The sequence below is a fragment of the Vombatus ursinus genome, unplaced genomic scaffold (genome assembly GCF_900497805.2).
Source record: "Vombatus ursinus unplaced genomic scaffold, bare-nosed wombat genome assembly UNPS02014786.1, whole genome shotgun sequence".
Taxonomy (NCBI): Eukaryota; Metazoa; Chordata; class Mammalia; order Diprotodontia; family Vombatidae; genus Vombatus; species Vombatus ursinus.
In genome coordinates this window covers 21,992,959-22,019,426 of record NW_020954564.1, presented here as the reverse complement: position 1 = coordinate 22,019,426, position 26,468 = coordinate 21,992,959, and the positions used below count along the sequence as shown (strand labels likewise).

General features: G+C 38.0%; 2 protein-coding genes across 2 annotated transcripts in view; one reads left to right on the top strand and one right to left on the bottom strand.

Moving 5' to 3' along the window:
• The window catches only part of ANKRD27 (ankyrin repeat domain 27), a 92,973-nt gene extending 77,258 nt beyond the window's left edge, over positions 1-15,715 (bottom strand). The window contains 1 exon segment of the mRNA XM_027868066.1: positions 15,630-15,715. The gene's annotated coding sequence lies outside the window, so the exon portion shown is untranslated.
• Positions 15,716-17,105: 1,390 nt separating this feature from the next.
• On the top strand, positions 17,106-19,459 carry RGS9BP (regulator of G protein signaling 9 binding protein). The gene has a single exon (XM_027868098.1). It carries the CDS (start codon positions 17,525-17,527, stop codon positions 18,236-18,238), a length of 714 nt encoding a protein of 237 aa, XP_027723899.1. The 5' UTR covers positions 17,106-17,524; the 3' UTR covers positions 18,239-19,459.
• The last annotated feature ends 7,009 nt before the right edge of the window (positions 19,460-26,468 follow it).

The following is a 26,468-nucleotide window of genomic DNA, read 5'->3' as shown; positions in this document are numbered from 1 at the left end:
TGGGCAATAGTAAATATAGACAGGTTCAGAACTAGCTAGTAGCCAGTTTCAAAGAACCTTAATTTAAGTGCTCAAGGAATCCATGTTTGGCCCCATGCTGCTTAATATTTTTATCAAGGCCTTGGATAAAAGCATAGATAGTATGCTTAACAAAACCGCCAATGGCACAAGGCAGGGAGGGAAAGCTAACACACTAAATGACAGATTCAGAATTAAACAGATCTTGAACAGCCAGAACACCGGGTTGACTAATAATATGCATTTATCTCTACCAAATTTCAAAGTCTCACGTGACTGTTTTTTACTTAGTTGATGTTCTTTGTTCTGAGGAAGGGTTTAATGGGGAAGGCAATGAGTTTTATATCAGGAAATGGCTATGGTGCTTAAAAAGGGATCAAATAAAGAACCTTAAACTTGCTTTCAAACAATCAACTTTACAAGTATAAAACAGGCACTTGTAATTAGACAACAAGTTGCATGAAAAGGACTTGGGGGATTTTAGTGCACTGAAAAATCAGGCTGAGTCACCAAGTTTCTATGGCAGCTAAACAAGCTAACACAGTCTTGGGATGCCCAAGACCAGGGAGATCATCATAATCCTGTTTTCTATGCTGGTCAGAACACAATTTCAGAGTTGTGCTCAGGTCTAAGTCTGACATTACATTTCAGGGGAGAAATCAGTAAGCTAGAAAGTTTCTAGAGGAGAACAACCAAGAAGGTAAAAGGCCTAGAAAGTGTGCCATATAAGGATTAACTGACAGAATAGGGATGTTATGTCTAAAGAAATGACAATGTGATGGAGGGAGGGCTCACAATGCTATTATGCTCAAATTTATATGAAGGGCTGTCACATGGAAGCAGAATTAGACTTATTATCAGAATTATTATTAGACTTATTACTAGAATTATTAGGGAAATAATACCAATGAAGTCAATAAACCAGAATTTCTTAACAACTAATAGGAATGCATAGAACTCCCCAACCAACTTAGATTTCTGTAAGATGTAAGTAAGATGGAAGCTAAGGCAGTTAACAGAGAATCAGTATAAAAGTATGGCATTATACTTGAACTTGTATTAGAACATACATGTCACAAGATGAAGTAAGCAGAACCAAGAAAATAATCATGTAACTACTGAAGCAATATAAATGAAAAGAACAAGAAAATAAGTATGACAAAGTTTGGTCCTGGAGAAGAACCAGAAAAAAAGAACTTCTTTCACCGAAAAGTTGAGGAACCATGGGTATGGATAGTGCATAAACCATGGCTAGGGAATCTGTGTCCTGAAGGCCACATGTGGCCTTCTAGGTCCTTATGCGCAGCCTTTTGACTGAATCAAAATTTTACAGAACAAATCCTTTTATTTTTATTAATACATTTTTGTTCATCTTTTATATTTTTATTTTATTTTAAAAGAACATTTAAAATATAAAAGAATAAAATAAGTTTCAATGAAATAATCTTCCTAGACTGACCAGCACAATTAGAACATTGGTAAGCCATAAGAACTAAATTGACAGCTGCTAAGCTCATTATTTGAGCATAGAAATTATTCTAATTTCCCCTGCCTGACTAGTGCCACTACCGCATGAGCCAAGTTGGCAAGAGTTTATGGGGGTCAAGTATATCAGTCTGTTATCAGCTTTTGACAACAGTGCACTGTGTTTTCTGTTTGAAGTGGAATTTGTGAATAGTTGCATAGCTTGACAGTATTTTTTAATTCTGTCTGCTTAACAGCCCATCATGTCAAAGAAGACCAAGACAACAAAAACAGATTTTTTAATGAGGATTGGGAACTGCAATATGATCTTGTTTCTGCTAAAGATAAGATAATTTGCTTGCTTTATGATACTGCAATATCAATATTAAAAGAAATTCAATACTCATCAGCATTATAACACTCATAAGGACCACAAATATTTTAAATTAGAGGGAGAGACACAAAAGGTTGTATTGCAGAAATTAAAAGATGGAAAGCAAAAGCAAAGACAATTCTTTCAAGAAGCAGTAAGACCTGGAAATAATGCCACTGAAGCAACTTATAAAGTAGCTTATACACTCAGGGGAAAAAGGGAAGCCACTCAGTGATGCAGAAATTGTGAAAGAATGCATTGTCAAAGTTGTAGGATGCTTAGACTCCAAAAACCTTTCAAAGTACAAACAACTGCCTATTTCAAGGAGAACCATAACTAATCAACCGCATGAATTAGCCTTCAACTTAACAGAAAAACTTCATGCGATACTTCAAAAGGAAAATATATATTATTCAATGGCTTTGGATGAATCAACTGATACTACTGACTCGGCACAGGTTTTATACTTCATTTGGGTCATAACAGATTTTCTTTGCTACGAAGAGTTACTCACTTTGGGCAGTCTTGCAAACAGAAGACGGGGAATTGATATCTTCAACAACTTTCAAGATAAATGTCGTGAAGCTGAACTGAATTTGGTAAATTTAGTGAGTGTAGGTACAGACAGTGCACTTTCCATGACAGGAAAACATGAAAGGTTTGTTGCACAGATCAAAAAAAGTATTAACAGATCCAGATGCTCTCATTTCTTTTCATTGTATCTTGCATCAGCAAAATCTCTGTGCTAAAACTACTATTTTAAGTGATACTTTGCAACAAGTTATAAGTATTGTTAACAATATTCATACAAACGAACACAGCATCGTCAGTTTTATAATATGCTAAAGTTGAACGATTAGGTATTCAGTGTGGACTTGCCCTATTATTCTAAAGTGCACTGGCTATCACAGCGACAGGTGTTAGCCAATATTTTATCTCTGAGAGAAAAGACAGTTAAACTTTATGAAGAACAGAATCAGCAATGTGAATTATTGAAATAAAATTTCTATAGGAATGCTGCATTGCTGTGTGATATCATGTCAAATCAAAACAACAAATATTTCTTTGCAAGGTGAAACTAAGTCTATATACAATATGTGGTGAAAAAAATCCAAGTAGGGGCAGCTAGGTGGCGCAGTGGATAGAACACTGGCCCTGGAGTCAGGAGGACCTGAGTTCAAATGCAGCCTCAGACACATAACATTCACTAGCTGTGTGACTCTGGCCAAGTCACTTAACCCCAAACGCCTCACCAAAAAAAAAAAAAAATCCAAGCATTTCAAAAAAAGCTATCTTTTTTAAAAATACTTCTTCAAAAGGAAATTTCGAAAGAACATTTTCCCCAGTTAGCAAAGGTCAGTGATGAGCAGGAAGACAGATGCAAATCATCTGAAGAATTCACAACTGTTATAAACCTATTAACTGGAGAATACAATGAATGGTTCACTGACTTACATTACACTCACAATAGCTTTTCAGCTTCACCTAGTTGACATACCAAGGCACCTAAAGAACTACAGTTGAAATAGATTGAACTCTCAGTAGATGACATTTTAAAGTTATTGTTTAATGCTAAGAAAGATCCAACTGAAATATGGAAAAAAGCAATAAAATACCCACGCCTTCAGCAATATGCCCAAAAAAAATGCTTTCTTGCTTTTTAACCACTTATTGCTGCGAATCTACATTTCCCTTCCTAACCAAAATCAAGTTGTCTTGAAGGTCACAAATGACTGATACCCATCTAGAGAGCAACTGAAACTGCAGACCTCCATGTTGCAACCAAATATTCAAATGTTTTTCAACAAAAAGCAGACACAACAAAGTCATTAAAAGGTTGGTTAACTTTAAAATTAACAAAGAGTTTTCATTTTTTGAAATTGTTAAGTATATAATAGTTAGATTTTTACAAAATAATATAGATTTAATGTGGCCTTATTTGATTACAGCTAAATATTAAGGTATAAACTGTCAGGTCAAAGTGAATTTATACCAGAGATGCAAATATGGTTTGACATTAGGAAATAAATAAATATAATTAATTATATTAAAAACAATACTATCCAAAATCACATCATTTTATATATAGGAAAACCTCTGCTAAAGTACAACTAATTTATGCAAAAAAAAAAACCCTATAAAATATAGTTATAAGGAGATCTTTTTTTAAAAAAGTCTGATTAAAAAGTATATAAAATCAAAGGCTTTCTCAGTATTAGGGTAATTGGAGGGGGGGATATATATATATAGATATCTATATATATATGCGCTGACAGAGGACACAGGGTGAGTTAAAGATGAAGGGATGATATCTAAGAAAGAAAATTAAGGAGTGAGAGAGGACTGTACTGGGAGAAAGAGAAAGGGAGAGGTAGAATGGGGTAAATTATCTCACATGAAACAGACAAGAAAAGGTTAAGAAGGGAACAAAATACACACTCAATTGGGTATGGAAATCTATCTTACCCTTCAGGAAAACAAGGGAGAAGGAGATAAGAGAGGGGGTGATGATAGAAGGGAGGGCAGATTGGGGGAGGGGGTAATCAGAAGCACACACTTTTGAGGAGGGACAGGGTCAAAGGAGAGAATAGAATAAACAGGGGACAGAATAGGATGGAGGGGAATATAGTTAGTTTTTCACAACATGACTACTGGGGAAGTGTTTTGCATGACTATACATGTATAACCTGTACCGAGCTGCTTGCCTTCTCAAGGAGAGTGAGAGGGAAGAAGGGAGAGAATTTGGAACCCAAAGATTGAAAAAGAAATGTTAAAAATTATCTTTACGTGCAACTGGGAAATAAGATATACAGGCAACGGGTTATAGAAATCTATCCTGCCCTTCAGGAAAGTAGAAGGGGAAGGGGATGAGAGAAGGGGGGCAGAATAGAAGGAAGGGCAAATTGGGAAAGGGGTACTCAAAATGCATGCCATCTTGGGGTGGGGGGAGGGGAGAGATAGGGAGGAAATTTGGAACTCAAAATTTTGTATAAGTGAATGTTGAAAACGAAAAATAAATTTTAAAAATCAAAAGCAAGCATTACATGCAATGTTAACACAATATCAATAAATAGAAGAATAACGCAAAAATGCTACTTTTGTCCATTATTATTTGATATAGTTCTAGAAATGCTTGCAATAGCAATAAGAAAAGAGAAAGTAATTAAATTCATAAAGACAGGCAAAGAAGAGACCAAATTATTCTTATTTGCTAATGACTGAATAACTTACTTGGATAATCCTAGGAAATAAGCAAAGAAATTAATTAAGATTAAAATTAATCAGCAAAGTTGCAGACTACAAAACAAATTCAAAAATCAACGCCCTTACTATACAACAACAAAATCAAGAGGGTAATAACAGAGAGGCAAATTCCATTTAAAATAACTTGGAAATAGTTGGAAGTCAGTCTACCAAAGTACACTCAAATCACTTACAAAATTTTCCCTATGGAACTAAAGAACAATTTAATAGGTGAAGAAATAGTCAGTGCTCATAGCTGTGCCCCACCAATATAAGTGAAAATACTACCAAAATTAATTTGCAGATTTAATGTTATACCAATTAAACTGTCAAAGGGTTACTTAATAGAGTATAATAAAATAATAAAATTTATTTGGAGGAACAAAAAATAAAATATATCAAGAGAAATAATGAAAAAGGTAGGAATGAAAGAGGAATAGCCCTTCAAGACCTCTGCATTTAAAAGCAACAATCATAACTGGAAAAACATCAGTTGCTCATAGGTATGCTGAGCTAATATAATAACAATTACAATTCTACCTAAATTAATTTACTTATTCAGTGCTATACCAATCAAACTACCAAAAAACTATTTTAAAGAGCTAGAAAAAAATAGTAATAAAATTCATCTAGAAGAACAAAAGGTCCGGAATATCAAGAGAATTAATGAAAAAAAATGCTAGGGAAGGTAGCTTAGCCACACGAGATCTTAAATTGTATTATAAAGCAGCAATCATCAAAACTACTTGGTACTGGCTAAGAAATAGAGTGGTAGATCAGTGGAACAGGGTAGGTACACAAGACACAGAAATCAATGACTACAGTAATCTTCTGCTTGATAAACCCAAAGACCCCAGCTTCTGGAATAAGAACTCACTATTTGACAAAAACTGCTGGGAAAACTGGAAAACAGAATGGCAGAAACTAGGCATAGACGAACACCTTATGCTATATACCAAAATAAAGTCAAAATAGGTACACAATTTAGATATAAAGGCTAATACTATAAGCAAGGAATAGTTCACCTGTCAGATTTATGGAGAACAAAAGAGATAGAGAACATTGAGAAATACAAAATGGATAATTTTGATTACATTAAATTGAAAAGTTTTTGCACAAACAAAGCCAATGCAACCAAGATTAGGAGGGAAGCAGAAAACTAGGAAAGAATCTTTACAACCAGTGTCTCTGATGAAGGCCTCATTTCTAAATTATATTGAGAGAACTGAGTCAAATTTATAAGAATACAAGTCATTCCCTGAATGATAAATGGTCAAAAGATATGAACAGGAGTTTTCAGATGAAGAAATTAAAGCTATCTATACTCATATGAAAAACGCTCTATTGATTAGAGAAATGCAAATCAAAACAACTCTTAGGTACCACACCACACCTATCAGATTGACTACCGTGACAAAACAGAAAAATTATAAATGCTGGAGAAGATATGGGAAAATTGGAACACTAATGCATTGTTGGTGGAGTTGTTAACTGCTTCAACCATTATGGAGAGCAATTTGGAACTACGCACTACAAAAATGTGCATACCCTTTGACCCAGCAATGCCACTTCTAGGTCTATATCCCAAAGAGATCATAAAAATGGGAAAAGAACCCACATGTACAAAAATATTTATAGCAGCTCTTTTTGTGGTGGCAAAGTACTGGAAATTGAGGGGATGCCCATCAATTGGGGAATGGCTGAACAAGTTGTGCTACATCAATGTAATGGAATACTATTGTGCTGTAAGAAATGATGAGCAGGTTCAGAAAAACCTAGAAAGACTTATATAAACTGATGCACAGTGAAGTGAGCAGAACCAGGAGAACATTGTACACAGTAATAGCCACATTATGTGATGACTAACTGTGATAGACTTAGCTCTTCTCAGCAATGCAAGGATCTAAGACAACTCCAAAAAACTCATGATGGAAAATGCTATCCACATCCAGAGAAAGAGCAATGGAGTCTGAATGCAGATCAAAGCATACCATCTGCTCTCTGTTTTTGGGTTGTTTTTTTTGTTGTTGTTGTTTCTTCTTTCTTGTGGTTCCTCCCATTGGTTCTAATTCTTCTTTACAACACGACTAATGTGAAAATATGTTTGATATGAATGTATATGTAGAGCCTATATCAGATTGCATGCCATCTTGGAGGGAAGAGGAGAGAATTTAAAACTCAAAAGCTTCTAGAAGTGAATATTGAAAGCTAAAAATAAATACTTTTTTTTAAAAAGCAGCCATCATCAAAACAATCTGTTAGTAAAAATATAGAAAAGTTGATCAAATGAATTGGAAAAAAAAAGAATCACAAATACTAGAACTCAATAACCCAGTGTTGGGTAAGCCAAAAAAAAAAACATAAATTACCTAGGAAAGAATTCCTTATTTGATAAGAACTGCTAAGAAAACTAGAGAGCAATCTGGCAGAAAGTAAGCTTAGATGAACTTCTTACATTTCATGATAAATGCAAAATGGATACATTATCAGAAAATTAAAGATTATATAAACCAGAAGAGAAACAAAGCATATACTTTTCATATCTATAGGTAGATTAATTCTAAAGTCAAATAAGAAATGTGATTTTTTTTAAAAAGTGGATAATTGGGGTCAGTTAGGTGGAGCAGTAGATAGAACATCGGCCCTGAAGTCAGGAGGACCTGAGTTCAAATGCATTCTCAGACCAAACACTTGCCACTTACTAGCTGTATGACCCTTGGCAAGTCACTTAACTCGTAATTGCCTAAAAAATAAAATAAAATAAAATAAAATAAATAAAAAGTGGATAATTTTGATTACATGAAATTGAAATGCTTTTGTACAACATAATTAATCTATCTAGGATAAAAAAGAAAGCAGTCAAGTGGGGAAAAAAAACATATATATACATATATATATATATATATATATTTTTTTACCAAATCTTTCTGATAAAGGTTTAAAATCTAAGCCAAATAGGCAACTAACAGATACAAAATGAAAAACCATTCCCCAATAGAGAAGTAGCCACACGAACAACCAGTTCTCAGAAGATTTGCAAACTTTTAACAACTGCATGAAGGAAAGTTCCAAGTCATTAACAAAAAGAAATGTAAATCAAAACAATCCTGAGGTTTCAGCTTATACCTAGCAACAAGCTGGCAAAGTTAATAAAGAATGGGAATAGTCAATGCTAGAAGAGTTGTGAAAAGAGAGGCATAGTCATGCATTATTTGTGAAACTGAATTAGTATGACCATTCCGGAAAGCAATTTGGAATTACCCTAATAAAGTGACTAAAACACCCATACGGTACTTTTGGAACCAGAGATTGCGTTGCAAGGTAAGTACCCCAGGAAGGTCACTGATTTAAAAAAAAAAAAAAAGACTCCCTATGCATCAAAATACTTATAGCAGCATTTCTGTCATAGCCAACAACTGGAAACAATGTATATGTCCATCAAATGGGAAACAGCTAAATCGTGAGAGATGAATGTAATGGAAAATTACTACGCTATAAGAAACAATGAGTGCGATGAATACAGAGAAGCATGGAAAGATTTACATGAACTGATACAAAATGAAGTAAGCAGAACTAGGAAAACAACATGAACAATGACAACAGTGTAAATGGAAAGAAGAACCATAAAACAATAAAAAATCAAGGCTCTAAAATTATAAAGAATAAGGCCACAAAAAAGAAATATGAGGAAACATCTCATTCAACTACGTTACAGAGATCAAGAGTACATGGATATGAAACATAGTCTATATTGTCAGATTTTTTTTTAATGTAATGATTGGTTTTGCTGAATTTTTCTCTTCCTCTTTTTTTATTCAAAAAAATCTTTGTTATAAGGGAAGGCTTTCTAGCAAGGAGTTAGGGAAGAAATGTGAAAGGAAATCTAGGTAACATAATAACAAAAGATATCAATAAAAATCTATTTTCTAAAAAACACTCACTACAAAAGACATCAATAAAAATCTATTTTCTAAAAAACACTCATTACACATTGCTCTCCATTCCAATTGCCAAACCCTCTCCCTGCCACCATCATTCAGGAACCACTCCAAAGTTTACTCTATCCATCCATGTCATTCTCCCTCCTTTTACAAGGAGTACACAGCCTTCTCTCTACTCCAACTCCTGCCCTCATACAAGAAGACTTCAACAAACATGCTAATATTACATCAAACATCCTTAACCCTGTTCCTCAGTCTTCTCAGCTCTTATGACCTCTTCCTTCACCACATTATAGCTAAATACAGGGAGTCACATCCTTAATTTCACTATTGCCCGTAAGTGTTCTAATTCCATGATGGAGAATTCTGAAATCACAGCCTCCCATAATTTTCTCTCTATGCCTCATTTCTCCTTAACCTAGTCTTCAACCTCACTATGACCTCCAGTGCCTCCTATACTCAATATTCTTTCTCAGGCCATCAGCCCTGTTTAGGCTTTACTTCCTTCCTTTCCTAGTTTTTGCCTTATAGTTAATTAATTCTACTCCATATGGTCCTCTACTGTTGAATTTATTGTTCCTCTGTTCTATTATTGCTTATGAATTGCCAAACCCCAACCCCCTCCCGTACTACTCTTCTACTTTTGTGGCTAAGCTCCCTGAGAAGGCTATCTACAATCAATATCTTCACTTCCTTTCCTTTAAGTCTCTTCTTAACTCTCTATACTTTGGCATCCAATGTCAATCATTCAATTAATCTCCTCTCTCCTGAAGTTACCATTGTTCTATCATCAGAAGTTAGAAAAAGATAAAGTCCAAGCTTATTCCTCCACATAGCTCTGTCTTTTGCTGCTTCACCCTCTCCACCATCAACAAGTTGTTCCACTTCTCTCTAAGAAACTTCTAGAGAGACAGGAGGTTTTCATCAACTCTCAATGTTCAGGAACTTTGTTCTGTCGAAAACTCCCCCTTTCTGGGGCTATGGTTTCAACTTCAATAACATTTTGGATGCCCTGTCCAGTTCCCCAATTTGCTTGGGTCATGGAGCTTTCTCCTTTCCTGAGGACATGTGATTGAGAAGCTCTGCCACAGCCTGGAGCCTCTCCACAGCTGGAGGAAAGGTGGCGAGCATTCGGATACATGGGTTTCTGCTAACGGCACTACCGACTGCCAACCACCTCCAAAGGCTGAAAGTCAGATCTCAGTTCTCTTATCTGTGGTCTCATTAGAGCTCAATGCCCTCTGAACTCTAGCAGGTTTGTTTGTTCCCTTTAGGCCTATCCTTCACAGATTTAAAATACCTAATCAAATTATCCCTGAATAAGATATTTATCTTCAATGTCTAAATCAACAATTATTCTGGCAAAAGATATTCCCTAAAAGCAATCTTCCCAAAAGCCTCATACTTTTAACTTTATCAAGTTGACCAGGATCTCTTGATACTTTTGTGTACTTCAGTACATGTGCATGCATACATGCATGTGCATGTGAGCACACACACACAACAGCAAAAATCCTAGCTTGATGAGTTTCCCATTCACCTACACATGCCACAGGATCACAGACTTGAAACTGGAAGGGATCCTGGAGGCCACCCACTCCAGCCCCTCATTTGAGATGGAAACTGAGGTCCAGAGCAGAGGTTAAGTAACTTGCCCAAAGTAACAAAGGTGACAGAGATGGGACTCAAACTCAGGGTTTTTTACTCTAAGTTCAATATTCTTTCCACTATGTTGTGTTTCCTTCCCAGTACAGTGGTCTCTCCACAATAATCTCTAAGAGAATTTTCCTTTTCTTCCTCACTGGAATCATTTCATTGAATATCTTTAGAATGTCATTCTTAAGCTTCCTATGCCTCATTGGTTAGCTTCCCTTGCAGAATTTTGGGCCATAGGATCCTACCTCTCTCCTCTGTCTGAGCCCTTTTAAATCTGCTCTCCCAAATATCCAGAGATCATGTCAGACCCAGCCTTCTCCTCTTATCAGAATTTGTAAGACGGAAGTAACTTCCCCACAAGGTCACTATCCACAATGATCCTTTCACCAAAGCATCCAGTTCCTTGTTGATGAGAATCAGATCTAAAGCAGAATTTCTTACTGTTGGTTACTCCAACTTTTGATGAATGAAATTATCTTTAAGGCAAGTCAAAAAATTATTAACTATTCCAAGTATTCTGGGAAGTATTTGGGTAAATGAAGTCCCTCACGCTATTATATTGTGCCTCAGAATCAAGCTTATGATACTTCCTCAAACTCTTTATTTCCTGTCTATTCAAATGTATTGATAAATCCTGAATACAGTTCATTAAAATGCCTATCTAAACATTAGCCATTGAACATTACAATTTATCTAAAAGAAATACTTCAATTTAGACTTAGGTCACAGCAGGACAAAAATAAATTTATCTATGTATGACCTGCTACAATTTAAAAAAAAACTTCAGGATGTGGATGACATTTGGAATATACTGCTGGGGAAGGCTGTGGAACATCCAAAGATTAAGTATTACAGGAATTATTATCTATTAATTATCTTGGTATTCTTAGAACTAAGGAACTATAGAAACTAAATGCAAGCAGATTTCATTAAGAAGTAATTCTTTGTTGCTGACAACTACTGTAACATCTTCTGGTGTCAAACTGAGCACACAACTGCTTCATGGGTTATTCATTATTACCTTGTGGACCTGGACACATGAGCACTTTGCCACTTGCAATCACCTAAATATTAGCTGACTCAGTATTAATTAAATGGATTCTAAGAGCATAATGCAGTAGTTGAGGATAGCAATGACTATTCCTATGCCTAATTCAATGTTAAAAATCAAATACTTCTGGGGCAGCTAGGTGGCACAGTGGATACAGCTCTGGCCTTGGAGGCAGGAGGACCCGAGTTCAAATCCGGCCTCAGACACTTGACACTTACTAGCTGTGTGTACCTGGGCAAGTCACTTAACCCAGACTGCCTCACCAAAAAAAGAAAAAAAAAAGAACAAGAAAATCAAATACTTTCAAGTAATTACATGTCATAATGTATACTATATGGTTGATTTTAAGATACATGGCTATCATGTGATCATACATAGAATCATGTTTAGAACACGCAAGAATGTCCTGTCAACCATATTAACATAAATTTAATTTCATGTTAAAAATTACATGTTAAAGTCATATTTGTATAGATGATGATGAAGAACTCATCCACCATTTTAAGAAAAATCTTTAAATACATTTTTCAGTTCCTGAATTTGGATGATGTTAATGACAATTTCCACAGAAAAGACTAAATATAGGAAAGATAGTTATTAGAGCCTTAGACCAATATTAGGTATCTAACCAAATATTAGTCATCTAAGTTTCCATCAGGATCACTGTAAACCAAACCAAATGCAGAAATACTAAGCATTGTAACATGTCATAGTTCTGGTTCTTCCAAACTAAAAACAAACAAAAACATCCAGCCTGGTACATATTACATGTGTCGCGTTTGAGAACAAATTACAAATTACAAGTTGAATCACTATACATTTTGACAAAGAATGCTGACAGAATGAACAGTTTTCTTGTACAGTATATCTTCATATAGTATTCACGTAGTAGATAAAATAATAAGTATTAGTGGTATTTTCTTAGTCTTTGATGACATCTTGAGTACGGACACTTATCAAAGAGAAAGATCGTTCATTTTCTTAGCAGGTTGTTTTTGGTTTTTTTTTTTAGATGATGAGCAACATCTTCCAAAAAACCTTTGGTCAGTGTGTGAGACAGTTGGAGGCAGGAGGGGCTGCACAGGAAGAAGGGAAAAAGTAAAATGTTCTATTCACATTTAACACTGATCTCTTAACTCTCATTAATCTGAGGTTCAAAATTTCAAAACTTTCCACTCACTAGTACTATCTTGTTTTGGACCCAGACAACTGAAGTCTTCAAACCTAAAACTGTCAAGATCATGGTACCTAATATTTACTAAGGGCCTTATTGGAAGAAGAGGAAGGAAAGAGGTGCAAAGAAAAGGGGAATGTGGTGTCTACCCTCTAGTTAACTTAGAACCAGTTGGGAACAAGTATATATACACACATGCACATCCCAAATAAAGAACCACAGAACACTTGTACCAAACAATGTGAGTCAGTGTAGTGCAAGGGAAAAAAATTTCAATAAATATTTGTTGAATAAATGAATAAATCAACTAGCAGTTAGAGACCTGGATTCTGTCTCTGCTACTAACTTGCTATCTGACTTTGGGCCTAATTCCTAATCTGTAAAATGAGAGGAATAGGCTAGATGATCAAAAGGTACAAAAGAGACAGTGGAGAGTCAGAGGTTCTTCAATCTACCCTACCAATTAACTGAGTTAACTGTGGCAATCCCTCTCCAGACCTGTTTTCTCATCTGTAAAATGAGGATGTTGAACTAGACAGCTCTAAAAGTGCCATTTAGCATCAACATTTTATGACTTTTTGACCTCACTTTAATCCATTACATTTTGTCCCAGGTAGTAGATGTCACCAAATCCATCTGCCTCTAACCTTATTGTAGGCAAGAGTCTGGATCTAAACCATAATTCATTAGATACCACTTGTCATTATCCTTTTCTCATAAAAGGACATAAGCACAGAATGAATAAAGCCAGAATGTCAACATCTTAATTTACATATCAATGTGATCTCTGTAAACTGACAGAGTTAACATAAAGTAGCTCAATAATAAATACTTGTACTGTATGAATTGAACTTTTGTCTGATTATTAATCACTGACCTATTTTACAGAGATCAATAAAAGATCACAAAGCAGTCTAAAAACAGAGTGCAAGTGTTAAAACAGTAAATTAACATCATTCCCAAAACCCAGTATCTGCTCCTATCCTGGGAACATTTTGTCAAACAAAAAGTACAAAAGCAATAGTACAAAGTAATATTGCTTTTTTACCTTACACACAATGGCATCATTTAAAGAAAGTCAGATTTAAGGGTCTGGTTTGAATCCTGCCTCTTCATGATGGACAAATCACCTAGGTCAATCACTTAACCTTTCTGGGGCTCAGTTTCCTCATCTGTAAAATAAAAGGGTTGGACTAGATGGCATCTAATGTCCCTTTCAGTTATAGATAAAAGATTCTAGTTATGTGACCAACGATAAGTATAAACCTTAGTTTCCTCATTTGTATAATGGAAATATTACCAATCTCAATGGGGTTAATGCAAGAAAAATGCATTGCAGGCCTTAAACTCTGGTAAACTTGTTATTTCTTAAGGGGAATAATATCACTGCCTTGCTACAATATATTATTATTTTAAACTGATATTGGACCTTTTCTATGAAGGCCTCAGAAACACAGTAATACCTTTAAAAGTCATTAAGCTATTTTAAGATAAGTGTATTATTTAATACATCCAATTTCTTGTTTTTGTCTGAAGAGCATCTATCTACTCCTCACTCCAGGAATATTTTCAAGCTATTAATTAAGAAGCATTTACATTCCAGATTGTACTTACAAAGCCAAACCCATTATGGCACTATCCAGAATAATGGAGACAAACAACGTATTTATTTATACGTCGGCTGCCAGCGGCTAAAATGACACACTTACTTGTCCTCTAACTGCCCGAGAGTTTTTAATTCAGAGATGCAAAAAAGAGAAAAGAAGCAAAAAAAGGAACTTAGAGAGAGAGAAGGAAGGAAGAGGGAAATGAGAAAACTGCCTTCAGATGTCGCAGCAGGCTGAAATAAGGATAAGTTTAATTTAAAAGAGAAGACCCCCGCTGCCTAGCTGGGTAGCTGTAACTCTGAGAAAATGAAACCTCAGCCACTGCCCTAAAACCAAAGAGCATGGTCATCAACGCCAAGAGTGTATCATTAAACAGCAAGGTTACACCTACCTACACTGACAAGCAAAACCTATTAAATAGATTCAAATACCATACAGCTCACAGGACAGGTACCACCGTGGCAAAGGTGACAGTCCTAAGTGCAAGATGTGGGAAATGAACCCTGACTTTGGTTTCCCAAACACACAAAGAAGTGCCCCGCTGCAGGGCAGCTACAAGCCCGAAAAGTCAAGAATGATAACTGACATCGAAGCCGACCTATGAAGCCCCCCTGGGTGAAGAGCCCGGCTCCTCTCCAGGGACTCCTTCCCTGCAATGCACCGACACCCGGGACCCTGGCCCGGAGACCTACTGAGCACTCTGCCAAAAAGAGGAAAAGTTGCACTCTTGGACTGGGGAGCTGGGGAGGGAGCAGGGGCCGGCCTGGGAGAGCGGGGGGAGGCGGATCGGGTGGGACAAGCCCCGAGGCCCCGCGCCCCGCACCCCGCACAGCCGGGGAGGGCGTGGGCACCCTCCCGGGACTGACAGGACAGGGCCCTCCGCCGGCCGGGCCCGGGCGCTTTCCCCGACCCCATCCCCCGGCGAGGCCTCGGCGGAGCCGGAACGAGGTGGGCAGAGACACCTGAGGACGCGGGGCGGCGGTCACCGAGGGGGTTCCTCCGGCTCTCCGCAGCCCGGGCCCGTCCAGGCGCCCACCGCCCCCATCCTCCCAGGCCAGGTGAGCCGGACCCCAGGCCCGGGAACTCGTGGGGAGCCACTTACTCAGGTAAGTACCATGGTTTCACTTCCTGCCCACCTCCGCGGACGCTGAGCCGGAGGCGGCAACATCTGCACCGCCAACGCAGAGGCTTCCCCGCCCCTCCCAGCCCCTCCCCCTGGCCCCGGAGGGCTCTCAGCCCCGCAGCTGCAGACCGACCAATCAGTCACCGCCGCCGCGAAGACTGACGCACAGGCAGAGCAATCGCCAAAGACTAGCTGGTTCGAAAGGCGGAGCTCTCAAAGCGAGGAAACAGCTTCCTACGAGAGCCCTCCGCCGCCCTTGAGCATGCGCAGGGCCATCCGGTTAGAGGGAGGGAGGAGGGATCTGAGTGCGAGTTCGACACTTGTGGCTGCAAGAGGCAGGCTCGCGGCGTCGGCCTGCCGGGGTATGGTAACTTTCGATAAAAGCCTGAGTTGGCACCCTCGTGAGGTTTCTAGTGTCTCTGAGGGTGGGATAATGCGATTCTCCACCTACGTCACCCATGGGATAACAAGAGCTGGGGATTTGGAGAACTAGTTTCTAGTGCCTCCTCTGACTATAATGCGCTTTGAGATCTTGCCCAAATTATTTCTCCTCACAGGGACTCTGTTTCCTCAACCACAAAATGAAGAAGTTAGATGAAACAAGTATTTCGTAAGCGTCTACTATGTGCCTATGCGATGGGATACAAATACAAAGAACGAGTCATTCCCTGCTCGAAAGTTTACATTCTAATAGGGAGGACACGTACATATAAAAAGATATGCAGCATAAATATAAAATTCATACATAGATATATAAAGTAGCTAAATGCAAGATACAATGGGAGGAAGGAACCTGGTTGGAGGTCGGATTCTGGAAGTTTGCAACAGGTTTATATATTTTCTCATTGGTCTCTCAAAAGCCTTATGTAGTTGGTGCTACGGGTATGATGCCCATTTTACAGTTGAGGAAATTGATGTTCAGATATGACTCGTGTACAATCACACAGCAAGTGCTAGGCACAATTTGAACCCATGTCTTCATTCACAATAGCTCTCGTTTTCACTGCACCGTAAGGTTTTAAATTAGGCACAATGTCCCTAACAAAATGAGGAAACTGAGGCTCAAAGAGCGGAATTGATTTTTCTAGGGTCACTCGGCGTCGGGGCGCCGATAGGAACCCACTTCAAGGCCATTCTCTGACATTATGTGAGATTCCTCCACCGCCTCCTAGCACGGGACACCCCAGAACTCCTCTAACCATGCCACGCCCTGTCCCATCTTCCTCTCCGCTTTCAGACTGGGATATAAGGCATCCGCAGTCTTTCAATGAGCATCTCCCCCCACCCCCCCACCCCGCCCAGTCAACCAGAGAGGGGCGGAGGAGGAGGCATGTGACCTGCCCGCCCACCCCAGACTGTAGAGCGGGAGAGCCCCGGGCACCGGGAGCTAAAGAAACCAACTATCAGATTATAGGACTAACGCCGCGGGACCCCGGCGGGGTCAGGGCTCTGCCTGGTGCGGGAGCGATGGATGCTCCGGTCCCGTGCTCTTGACTCGGGTGAGTAGCGGGCGAGAAACACAAAGATTAAAAAAAAAGGAAAAGGAAAAGGGGGAATGCTGGGCTTTGGCTAGACCGGACGCAGGGTCCAGCAGGAGATGAACTCAGTGCGGGACAGCCCCGGGCGCCGCACTGGGCTAGCCTTGGCCCCTCTAACCCCGGGTCACCGAGAGCCGGGCACCTGCATGGAGAGAAGAGGGGAACGATGAAGAAGAGCTCGGCTCGGACCACGTCCGAGGGCGGCGGCCGGTGCCTTCGGGTCCTTGTCTCTCCAAGCGCGTGAGTGGGAAAAGACCGTGTCAAGCGCCGGCGCTTAAGACCCTAGGAGCCGCAGCAACAACAGGGAGGAGGAGCAGCAATCTCCCCGTTGGAGGTATGGCGAAAGAAGAGTGCAAAGCGCTCCTGGACGCCTTGAACAGGGTGACAGCTTGCTACCGGCACATGGTCCTCAGCGTGGGCGGCACCGCGGACTCGCAGAACCTGCGCGAGGAGCTGAAGCAGACGCGGCAGAAAGCGCACGATTTGGCAGTGGCCAACAGGAACAAGCTCACCGCGGCCCTGAAGGACAAAAACGTCAGCAAGGAGGACAAGGCAGAGTTCGAGCGCCTCTGGGTGATTTTCTCCACATGCCTGGAGATCCTCGAGACCGACATGAAGAGGGCCCTGGAGCTGGGGCTGGAATTCCCCCTGAACGTTCCCAAGAAGCACCTCATCCAGACGGGCATGTCCGGAGGCACCGCGGGCGTGGCTGCACGAGCCATGAGCGTCCAGAACATGAAGTATGAGGCCGAACGCAACATCGATGAAGTGGATCTGAAGGACCTGGAGCAAGAGATCCACAAGGTGGGAGAGATGATGTATGAGATGGAGATGAAAGTGAACGTGCCTCAGTGGACCGTGGAGGCCAAACAGGATCCCGGGGCAGAGCTCAAATCCACCACCAGTGCAGGAGCTTCCTCAGGCGGTTTCGTCTCCATAGAAGAGAGAAAAGGCTTTTGTGACATTAGCAAACTTCTGGCTGCGATTGTTTTCAGTGCTGTGCTCATCCTAGCTGTTATCTTGGCAGTGTGTGTGGTGAAATTGTCCTAATGGAAATAGGGAACTTAATCACAGACTGACTGATGAACACTTCCCCTGCCCCCCCCATCAAAACTTCAATTCCATTGAAAGACCAAAGTGGTTGGGTTTTTGTGTGTTTTAATGTAAGGGATGTGGATGTGTTCTACAATGAATCTGTGTGTGTTTTTTTAAGTACACTTAAGACTCCACGAAGCAATGTTTGCTTTCTGGACCTGGAAGAGTTAATTTTGCACAAATTATCTGAGTATTATAGCTAAAGGCTAGAAGAGATTTACCTGCTATTAATAGAGACCTATCACAACGACCCCAAATTACCTCTCTTTAATAGGTTATTATGTGCTGCTGGTTCATGTTTACAAAGTGTCTGAATTTGACACCCCCGAGTATAATTTGGGGAAAAATTACAATGGGTCGTTTTGTAAAGCATTTCCTTTTCTTTTTTTTCTGAAAGAAATAGTAAATAGCAAATAAGTAATTTTTAGTTTAATCCTTCAGGCCTGAGTTTAGGAGAATATGCAAATAGTGAACCACAGTAAATGGTGCCTGATTGATTGTACTCTGGCCAGGTTACTCTTTAGTCACAAAAAAAGCCAAACTAGATCAGTAGAAAAAGTTTTGTTTCCACGGTCTCACAAGATTGTTCTCCCTTAAAGTACAGATAACCTATTCCAGTTGAGTGTGCCCTTTAATGTAGATTGGTTAAGCTGCACGTTAATATTGAAGATCAGAGAAATAAACCTCTTTCACCTAGGAAGGAGAAAATGGACAGTAATTTTAATAGACTTTGGTGGTGAGCAAAACATGATTAAAATTGACACTTTCTCCTTCCTTCACTCTAGTTTGTCTTTGTTCCACAGCTAGACTAGAGCTGCTGTCCACACAAGGGGAAGGGGAGGAGGGAAAATCCTTTTCTAAATCCTAATCCTGTAATCCTTAGCAGCAAAATGCTTAGTGAGACCAGTAATATTTTAGTTTGCTTAAGGGGATGCCAGGGCCTCTGACTTTGATGGAAACTGCAGGAAATCAAGGTATATTTTATGTCCACAATGTCCAATCACAACCTTGACAGGCAAGAATTCAACTTACATCGCTTCTGAGAGGAGTCATAAGACACCACTAATCAAAAGGAATAATGAGTTGGTCAGTTATTAGATTCACCAGTCCACTTGTTGTTAGCTGAGAGTTTTCATTTTTCAGAGTTTTAGTATTTTTTATTTAGAAGACATCTCAAATGCCTAAGTTATTTTCATCATGTTAGTTTTTAAAAAATCTCAAATTCACAACAAAAACAATATAAGGAATGTAAACCCAAATAAATATACCAAATGCGTAATTTATTCTACTTTCCTTTTGCATGAAAACTTTGGCTATTATTCATGCTATACACATTAATGTACTCACTGCAGAGTAAGCGGTACCATTCAATATATATATGTGTGTATACACACACACACACACAAACGGAATTGCTAGAACTAGGTTCATGTTACTGGGGGTTTGGGGGTTGAGGAGAAGAATAAGCATTTCTGTACTACGATGCAAAGTCGGTGCTATTATTATCCCCTTTTTACATTTGAGGAAACTAAGGCAAACAGATTATGTGACTTGCTCAGGGTCACACAGCTAGTAAGTGTTGTTCATTCATGTCTGACTCCTCATGACCCCATTTGGGGTTTTCTTGGCAAAGATACTGGAGTGGTTTGTCATTTCCTTCTCCAGCTCATTTTACAGATGAGGAAACTGAGGATTAAGGATTAAGTGACTTGCCTGGGGTCACACATTTAGTAAGTGTCTGAGGCCAGAACTGAACTCAGGAAGATAAGTCTAACTCCAGGCCCAGCATTCTAACCAATGCACACCAGCTGCTTCATAGTAACACATTAAGGTTTGCAAAGTGCTTAACATATATTATCTTATTTGATCCTCACAATGACCCTGGGTGATAGGTGCTATTAGCCACCCCATTTTATAGGCACAGAAAGATTAAGCCACCCAGAGTCATACAGCTAGCAAATATCTGAGGCAAGATTTGAACTCAGGTCTTCCTGATTCCAGGTCTAGTGCTCTGTGTACTCCACCACCTAGCTGCCTCTGGTACCGTGCATTTAATTGAATTTTTCCCCTAAAAGATCTAAAATTTTCTTATCTTGGAAAGTTAGAGTCAAGTGAGTTAAGTGCCTGTATTTGTAAATTAGTTAAGAAATCTATGGAAATACAATTTGTCTTAGACTTTAAATTTGCTTAACTGTTGCAGTCTTTTTCTTAACTTAGAGCAAATTGTGTTCTACCTCGGAAAACCATTCTATATAAAGGACTTTTTATGTCTTTTATGACTTTATGATTTTTATGACTTTTGAGTTCTCTCCAATGAGGTCACAATACATAGTTGAAATGTTGAAAAATTCATGATAGTGCATTTTCCTGAGTTCAAGATTTCCTGAGACTCTTACTAGCTGTGTGACCCTGGGCTAGTCACTTAACCCTATTTGCCTCGATTCCTCATCTGAAAAATCAGCTGAAGAAGGAAATGGCAAACCACTAAAGTGTCTTTGCCAAGAAAACACCAAAGGGGGTCTTGAAGAGTTGGAAATCACTGAACATCAACAATAAAAGAACAATAGCAATTCTTATTTGGAGTTCTGCTTCACAAATGGTGTCACCACTTTTCCTGCAAAGCACTTCAGACTTCCTTATCTAATCTGTATTAAACCCTAAGGAATTTCAATGATGTCCAATCTATGACCGAAGAAAATATCTTAATTCCCCTAGGAGGAGAAAATGACTGCCTCAGAGAGGTTTCATTAGCAGGAGCATTGAGGTTGATAGCTCTTTTGGAGCACGGCTGGGAACGGATGCCGTAGGCCTCTACATTGATTGCTGCTCTAGTTCCTGAGGGGCCTCCTGTGACTTTAGGGAATATAGGCAGGAGGTAATTTGAGAAGGTGGCTGGTAAACACTCAAAAGCATCAGAAGAGAGCTTCTAAAGTCTCCTATTGTTTTTTTTTTCCCCTGTCTCAAAACTCTACTTTTTCATTCCCATCCCACTTCAAGCCAGTTACTCTTCTCATTTCTTCTCTAAGCCAGCTGGCTGAATGGTCTTTATTCATAGTCCTAAACCAAATACTAGAGATTTTATGAGTGCTAATATAAGCAGTATTTCTAATCCATTATAGAGTTGTAATAGTCATTATACACTACAAGCACAAGATACCAGGGATTATTATCTTTAGAAAAGGTGAGAAATTTTAAGGTTGTCCCTTTTGTATTCGTGACCCTTTTTGGGGTTTTCTTAGTAAAGATACTGGGGTGGTTTGCCATTTCCTTCTCCAGCTCATTTTACAGATAAGGAAATTGAGGCAAACAGGGTTAAGTGACTTGCCCAAGGTCACACAACTACTAAGTGTCTGAGAACAGTCTTGAACTTATGAAGATGAGTCTTCCTGACTTCAGGCCCAGCACTCTATCCATTGCGCCACCGATGTTCCCTAGCAGCCTAGAAGTTCTATAACTTTGTTGCATCATTCTTTTTTTTTTAATTCAATTTTGTCTTGTTTTCAGTTTTGAATTCTCTTCCTTCTACCACCCCCTTTCTCCCAAGCCCTTGAGAAGTCAAGAAAAGCAAAATCCATTTCAAAAATATAAAGTCAAGCAAAACAAATTCCCATATCAGCCATGAGAAAGAGGAAAGAAAAAAGAAAATATACTTAAATGTGCACTTTTGACTCCATCAGTTCTTAACCTTAAGGTAAATAACATGTTATATCATGAGTCCTTTGGAATTGTGCTTGATCATTCTGTTGATCAAAGTTTGTAAGTCTTTCAAAGTTGTTTATCTTTACAATAAGGTGCTAGCTTTGCTCACTTCACTTTGAATCAATTGATAAAAGTCTTCCTAGGCACTTGAATATTCTCATTCTTCTTTCTCACTTTAGAGAAAGCTCCAGCTTTTCAGTTAAATATTTTAAAGGTATCCTATATCATTTCATCAGAACTCAAAGGATCCTTTCTAATTTCTATGCTTATACTGTAGTGCTTTCAACTGGACATTTTGGTGAATTAACAATGGCTTTCCAAAGTCAATATAAATCATAACTCACCAGGTGTTGCTATGCCTTCACCATTAAGAGTAACTGAGATAAATTGATAAATGATTTTTATTGGTTGTTACTATTGCCATCCCTCTTGGATAAAGTTTTGGTATAGATTTAGATATATTCCTTATTCTCAAATACATTTGTGGTCACTGTTCGACTGAAGTCAAATGGAAACTTTGATTGAAGTATAATAATCACAAGGAGTAAATGTTTCCAAAAAGACCATGAAAATGGTTGCAAAAAAGCCCTGAGATTCTAACATACACTTTTATGTGTTTCTTAGTGTCCATGAGTATTTTAGCCTAATTTTTTAAATTGAAATATTAGTGTTAGAAATATAACATTATCTATTAGACCCTCTATTATGCATTGAAATTTAACTGTCACAAAAAAATAATTGAAGTAAGTATAACTTGCTGCGTCACGAGCTACTCTTTTCTAATAAGTTAAATAGTATTGGCTGTGCTTTCATTCTATGTGTGAAATAAGAGAATGAATTCAGTTTAACACAGGACTGACAACCAGTTAAGTTGGCCAAAAATCATTAATTTTATTTTTTTTAATTATTTGATTATAAGTACATGCAAAAAAGCAGCAATTTTGTGATTTTTAAATTATTTAAAATTTTATTTTCAAGTCCTCATCTCTTTCTCCCTCCTCCTTCCCCACCTATTGGGAAAGCAAGGAAAACAAAACTGTTACAAATATATAGAGTAAAGCAAAACAAATTTCTACATTAGCAATGTCCAATAGTGTTCCATCATATTCATATGCCATAACTTGCTCAACCATTCCCCGATTTATGGGCACATTACCTCCTCAGTTGCCTAAAATTGGTGATACAATAAAATATAAATTCTAGAAATATTTTCAATGGATTAACTAAGGTATTCACTTAAGTTAATGTCAAAGCTTGTGCCTTAGGCCACCTTCTTCCCCAATCTAAAGATCATATTCAAGGAAATGCTCTTACTTCAATAATTATTGCTATTATAAATCTAGTCATATTTTGTTAGCTGGTGAATCAGTGATTCAAAGACAAATTTTCCACCAGTGTTTGTCAATTGAGTAAATAATAGCTTTCTCTGCTATTTAAGAAATGTTTACAAAAAACTTAATATGAGAGCTTTCTTTTATGATGAAAGTCCAAAATTTAGTCATAAATTCTGAGCTATGGCAACATTTTTTTCAAGGGGAACAGCTCACCAATTCCTTTGCTCTGGGAAGGTGTATTTTTATTAGCAATGAGGGGAAAAGACCTTGTAAATAAAATTATTTTTAAGCTTTATGTTTTATGGCATACTTAATAATAATAACTCACATTTATTCAGCCCATTTAAGTTTGCAATGAGTTTTACACATGCTTGGGCTTTAAAACAAACCCATAAGGTAGGTTAGTTATCACTTACAGAGCTAGTTAAGTATCTGGGGTAAGTTCAAACCTAGATCTTCCTGACTGCAAATCCAAGACTCTATGCACTATACTGTACTGTTTCCTAATCAAGTTTAAAGTGTGCTACATCAAATATATATATGACTAATGCTGACCTAATGAATAGTCCTAGTTGAGGAAACGATAAGAATGTTAAATTAAGGCATATTTTAATCTGAACATGCACACAACATTTTTTGGGGAGTTGAGGCAATCAGGGTTAATTGACTTGCCCAGGGTCACACAGATAGTAAGTGTCAAGTGTCTTAAGGCTGGATTTGAACTCAGGTCCTCCTGACTCCAGAGCCAATGCTCTATCTACTTCATTACCTAGCTGCCCCATGCACATGGCTTTCTAACCATCAGGCTTCTTTCTAGAATGCAATATTTGTCTCATCCATAATACTTTTTAAAGTAAAAAAAACTCTAAAAATTACAATTGCCAAAGAGAATGTTGTGTAGTAAAAGGTTATTGGTCTCAGAGTTGGAAGATTTGAATTCCAGTCCTGGGTCTACCACTAATTTGCTGTGATCATAAAATAATAGATTTAGAGTTGGAAAGGACCTTAGAGCTAAACTTGCCTCCCCCGGTCTCCTGCTCCCCATACACACATTTTACCAATGAAGAAACTTGGTCCCAGAAAGGTTAACTCACTAGTTCATGCTTAAGCTTTTACCTCTCTGGACTTCTGTTTCCTCATCTATATGCTATATCACTGAAGTCCATTATAGATGTAAAAAAATTTTGAAACCTACAAACAGAATGCACATGTATAAAAAATGCTTTTTGTTATATTTCCCCCTTTTCCCTAGTTCCATTAGCATTCTTCTTAACATATAATATTTGAGGAACTGTTGAGTTTTTAGTAATTTGGAAAATTTAATTATTTAAGTTCACTGACCTATGGTTTTAGTCCAATTCAAAATGATTACTTTCTGAACTAAAAAATAATTTCATATACCACATATCTTACTTGATAAAATATCAATTTGAATTCTGGAGAAGTCAAAGTTTGAGGCTAAGAAAATACAGTATTTATTATTTTTTAAAGTCACTTTTTTTTAAGCAACCAGATTATCTGACCAGATTCTGAAAAGATAAAAGTATTAAACTCTACAATGTTATACTAGAGTTTGGAGAATCTTGTGAAATAAATTAACTCAGTATAGAATTGTAATCACATTAGCTTGCCAAATAGTATAAGCTCTAAATAATGTTTGTATGTGGAACTAGAACTAAGTCTTTGTGTCTTTTTAAAAAATGTACATTCCAATTATTACTATTAAGCAAGAGAAAGTAATGTATTATATACAGCCTCTACAATCTTGGGAAGTAAAGATGTTGCCTAAAGTATTACTTATTAATTACAGCTAATGATTTTTTAAACCTTCACCTTGCTTACTCCTGCACATTCTGATATTTGTGAAGGCCCCTAATCAACATATTTACCCTTCACAGATTGTCATTACGTAAAGAGATGTTCAGAAATATCACTGGATTATAGATCTCCAAATGCTTTCCCTCAATACGATTATGTTAGTCTTTTAATGCAGGCTGTACTGGACCAAATAATAGGTACACAAAGAATTACCATTTGTTGCTGTTAGCATACACTAAAAAGTCAGATTAGCAAAGAATGACTTTGTTTCTTATTAAAATTCATATATAATTGACTAAAATGGACACATACTCATTCACTTGTGCGTGAGAAGAAAAATGTTCATTTCCTTTTTTTGGAACCATGAAATGTCAACCAATGTTTGTGTTACTTGCGTTATTTGCGTCTTCATATTGTAAGGACCTTATGCTGCAAGCATAATTTTTATATGAAAATGGCAATATGAAGTTACTTAAAATAATAATTTTTAAGTGCTGCCCCCATCTAGAAAAGTTGATCTGGAGTTAAAAATGTAATTATGAAGGTCAATGTTGCAGTAAATAATTCTTCCCCAAACACTGAAATATGAAGATAATATTAAAATGAACATACTTATATAGAGATACAAGTTTTCAAAGATAAGGAAAGGCACTTAAATGCTCTACAAAGCTTTGGGTACTATGGATGAATCACAAGAGAAACCAAGAAGGAAGATTAAGGATGACTACCTAGTTTTAGGGCAGCTAGGTGACACAATGGATAGAGCACTGAGCCTGGAGACAGGAGAACCTGAATTCAAATGTGACCTCAATCACTTCCTAGCCATGTGACCCTGGGCCAGTCACTTAACCTCTGTTTGCCTCAGTACCTCATCTGCAAAATGGAGACACACTGGAGAAGGAAATGCAAACCACTTCAATACCTTTGCCAAGAAAACTCCATGGACTTTGTACATAGAGTCATGACTGAACAACAGCAAGCTAGTTTTAAATATCTGACAACCATACCTCAATTTGCATCTCTGGTCTGACACCTGTCTGCTGGGGGGAGGAAGGAATAATTAATTAATCAATCGATTAACAAGCATTTATTCAGCACCTACTTCATGGCAGGACTCTTGCTAGGATCTGGGGATAAAATGTCAAAAGTGAAATAATCCCTGCCGTAAAGGAACTTAAATTCTATCTCTATCTATCCATCTATCTAAGAACTTAAATTCTATTTAGATCTATCTATCCATCCATCTATCCATCCATCCATCCATCATCTATCCATTCATCTATCTATCTATTTACAATATAGATAAAAGGCGATTTTGGGAGGAAAGACACCCA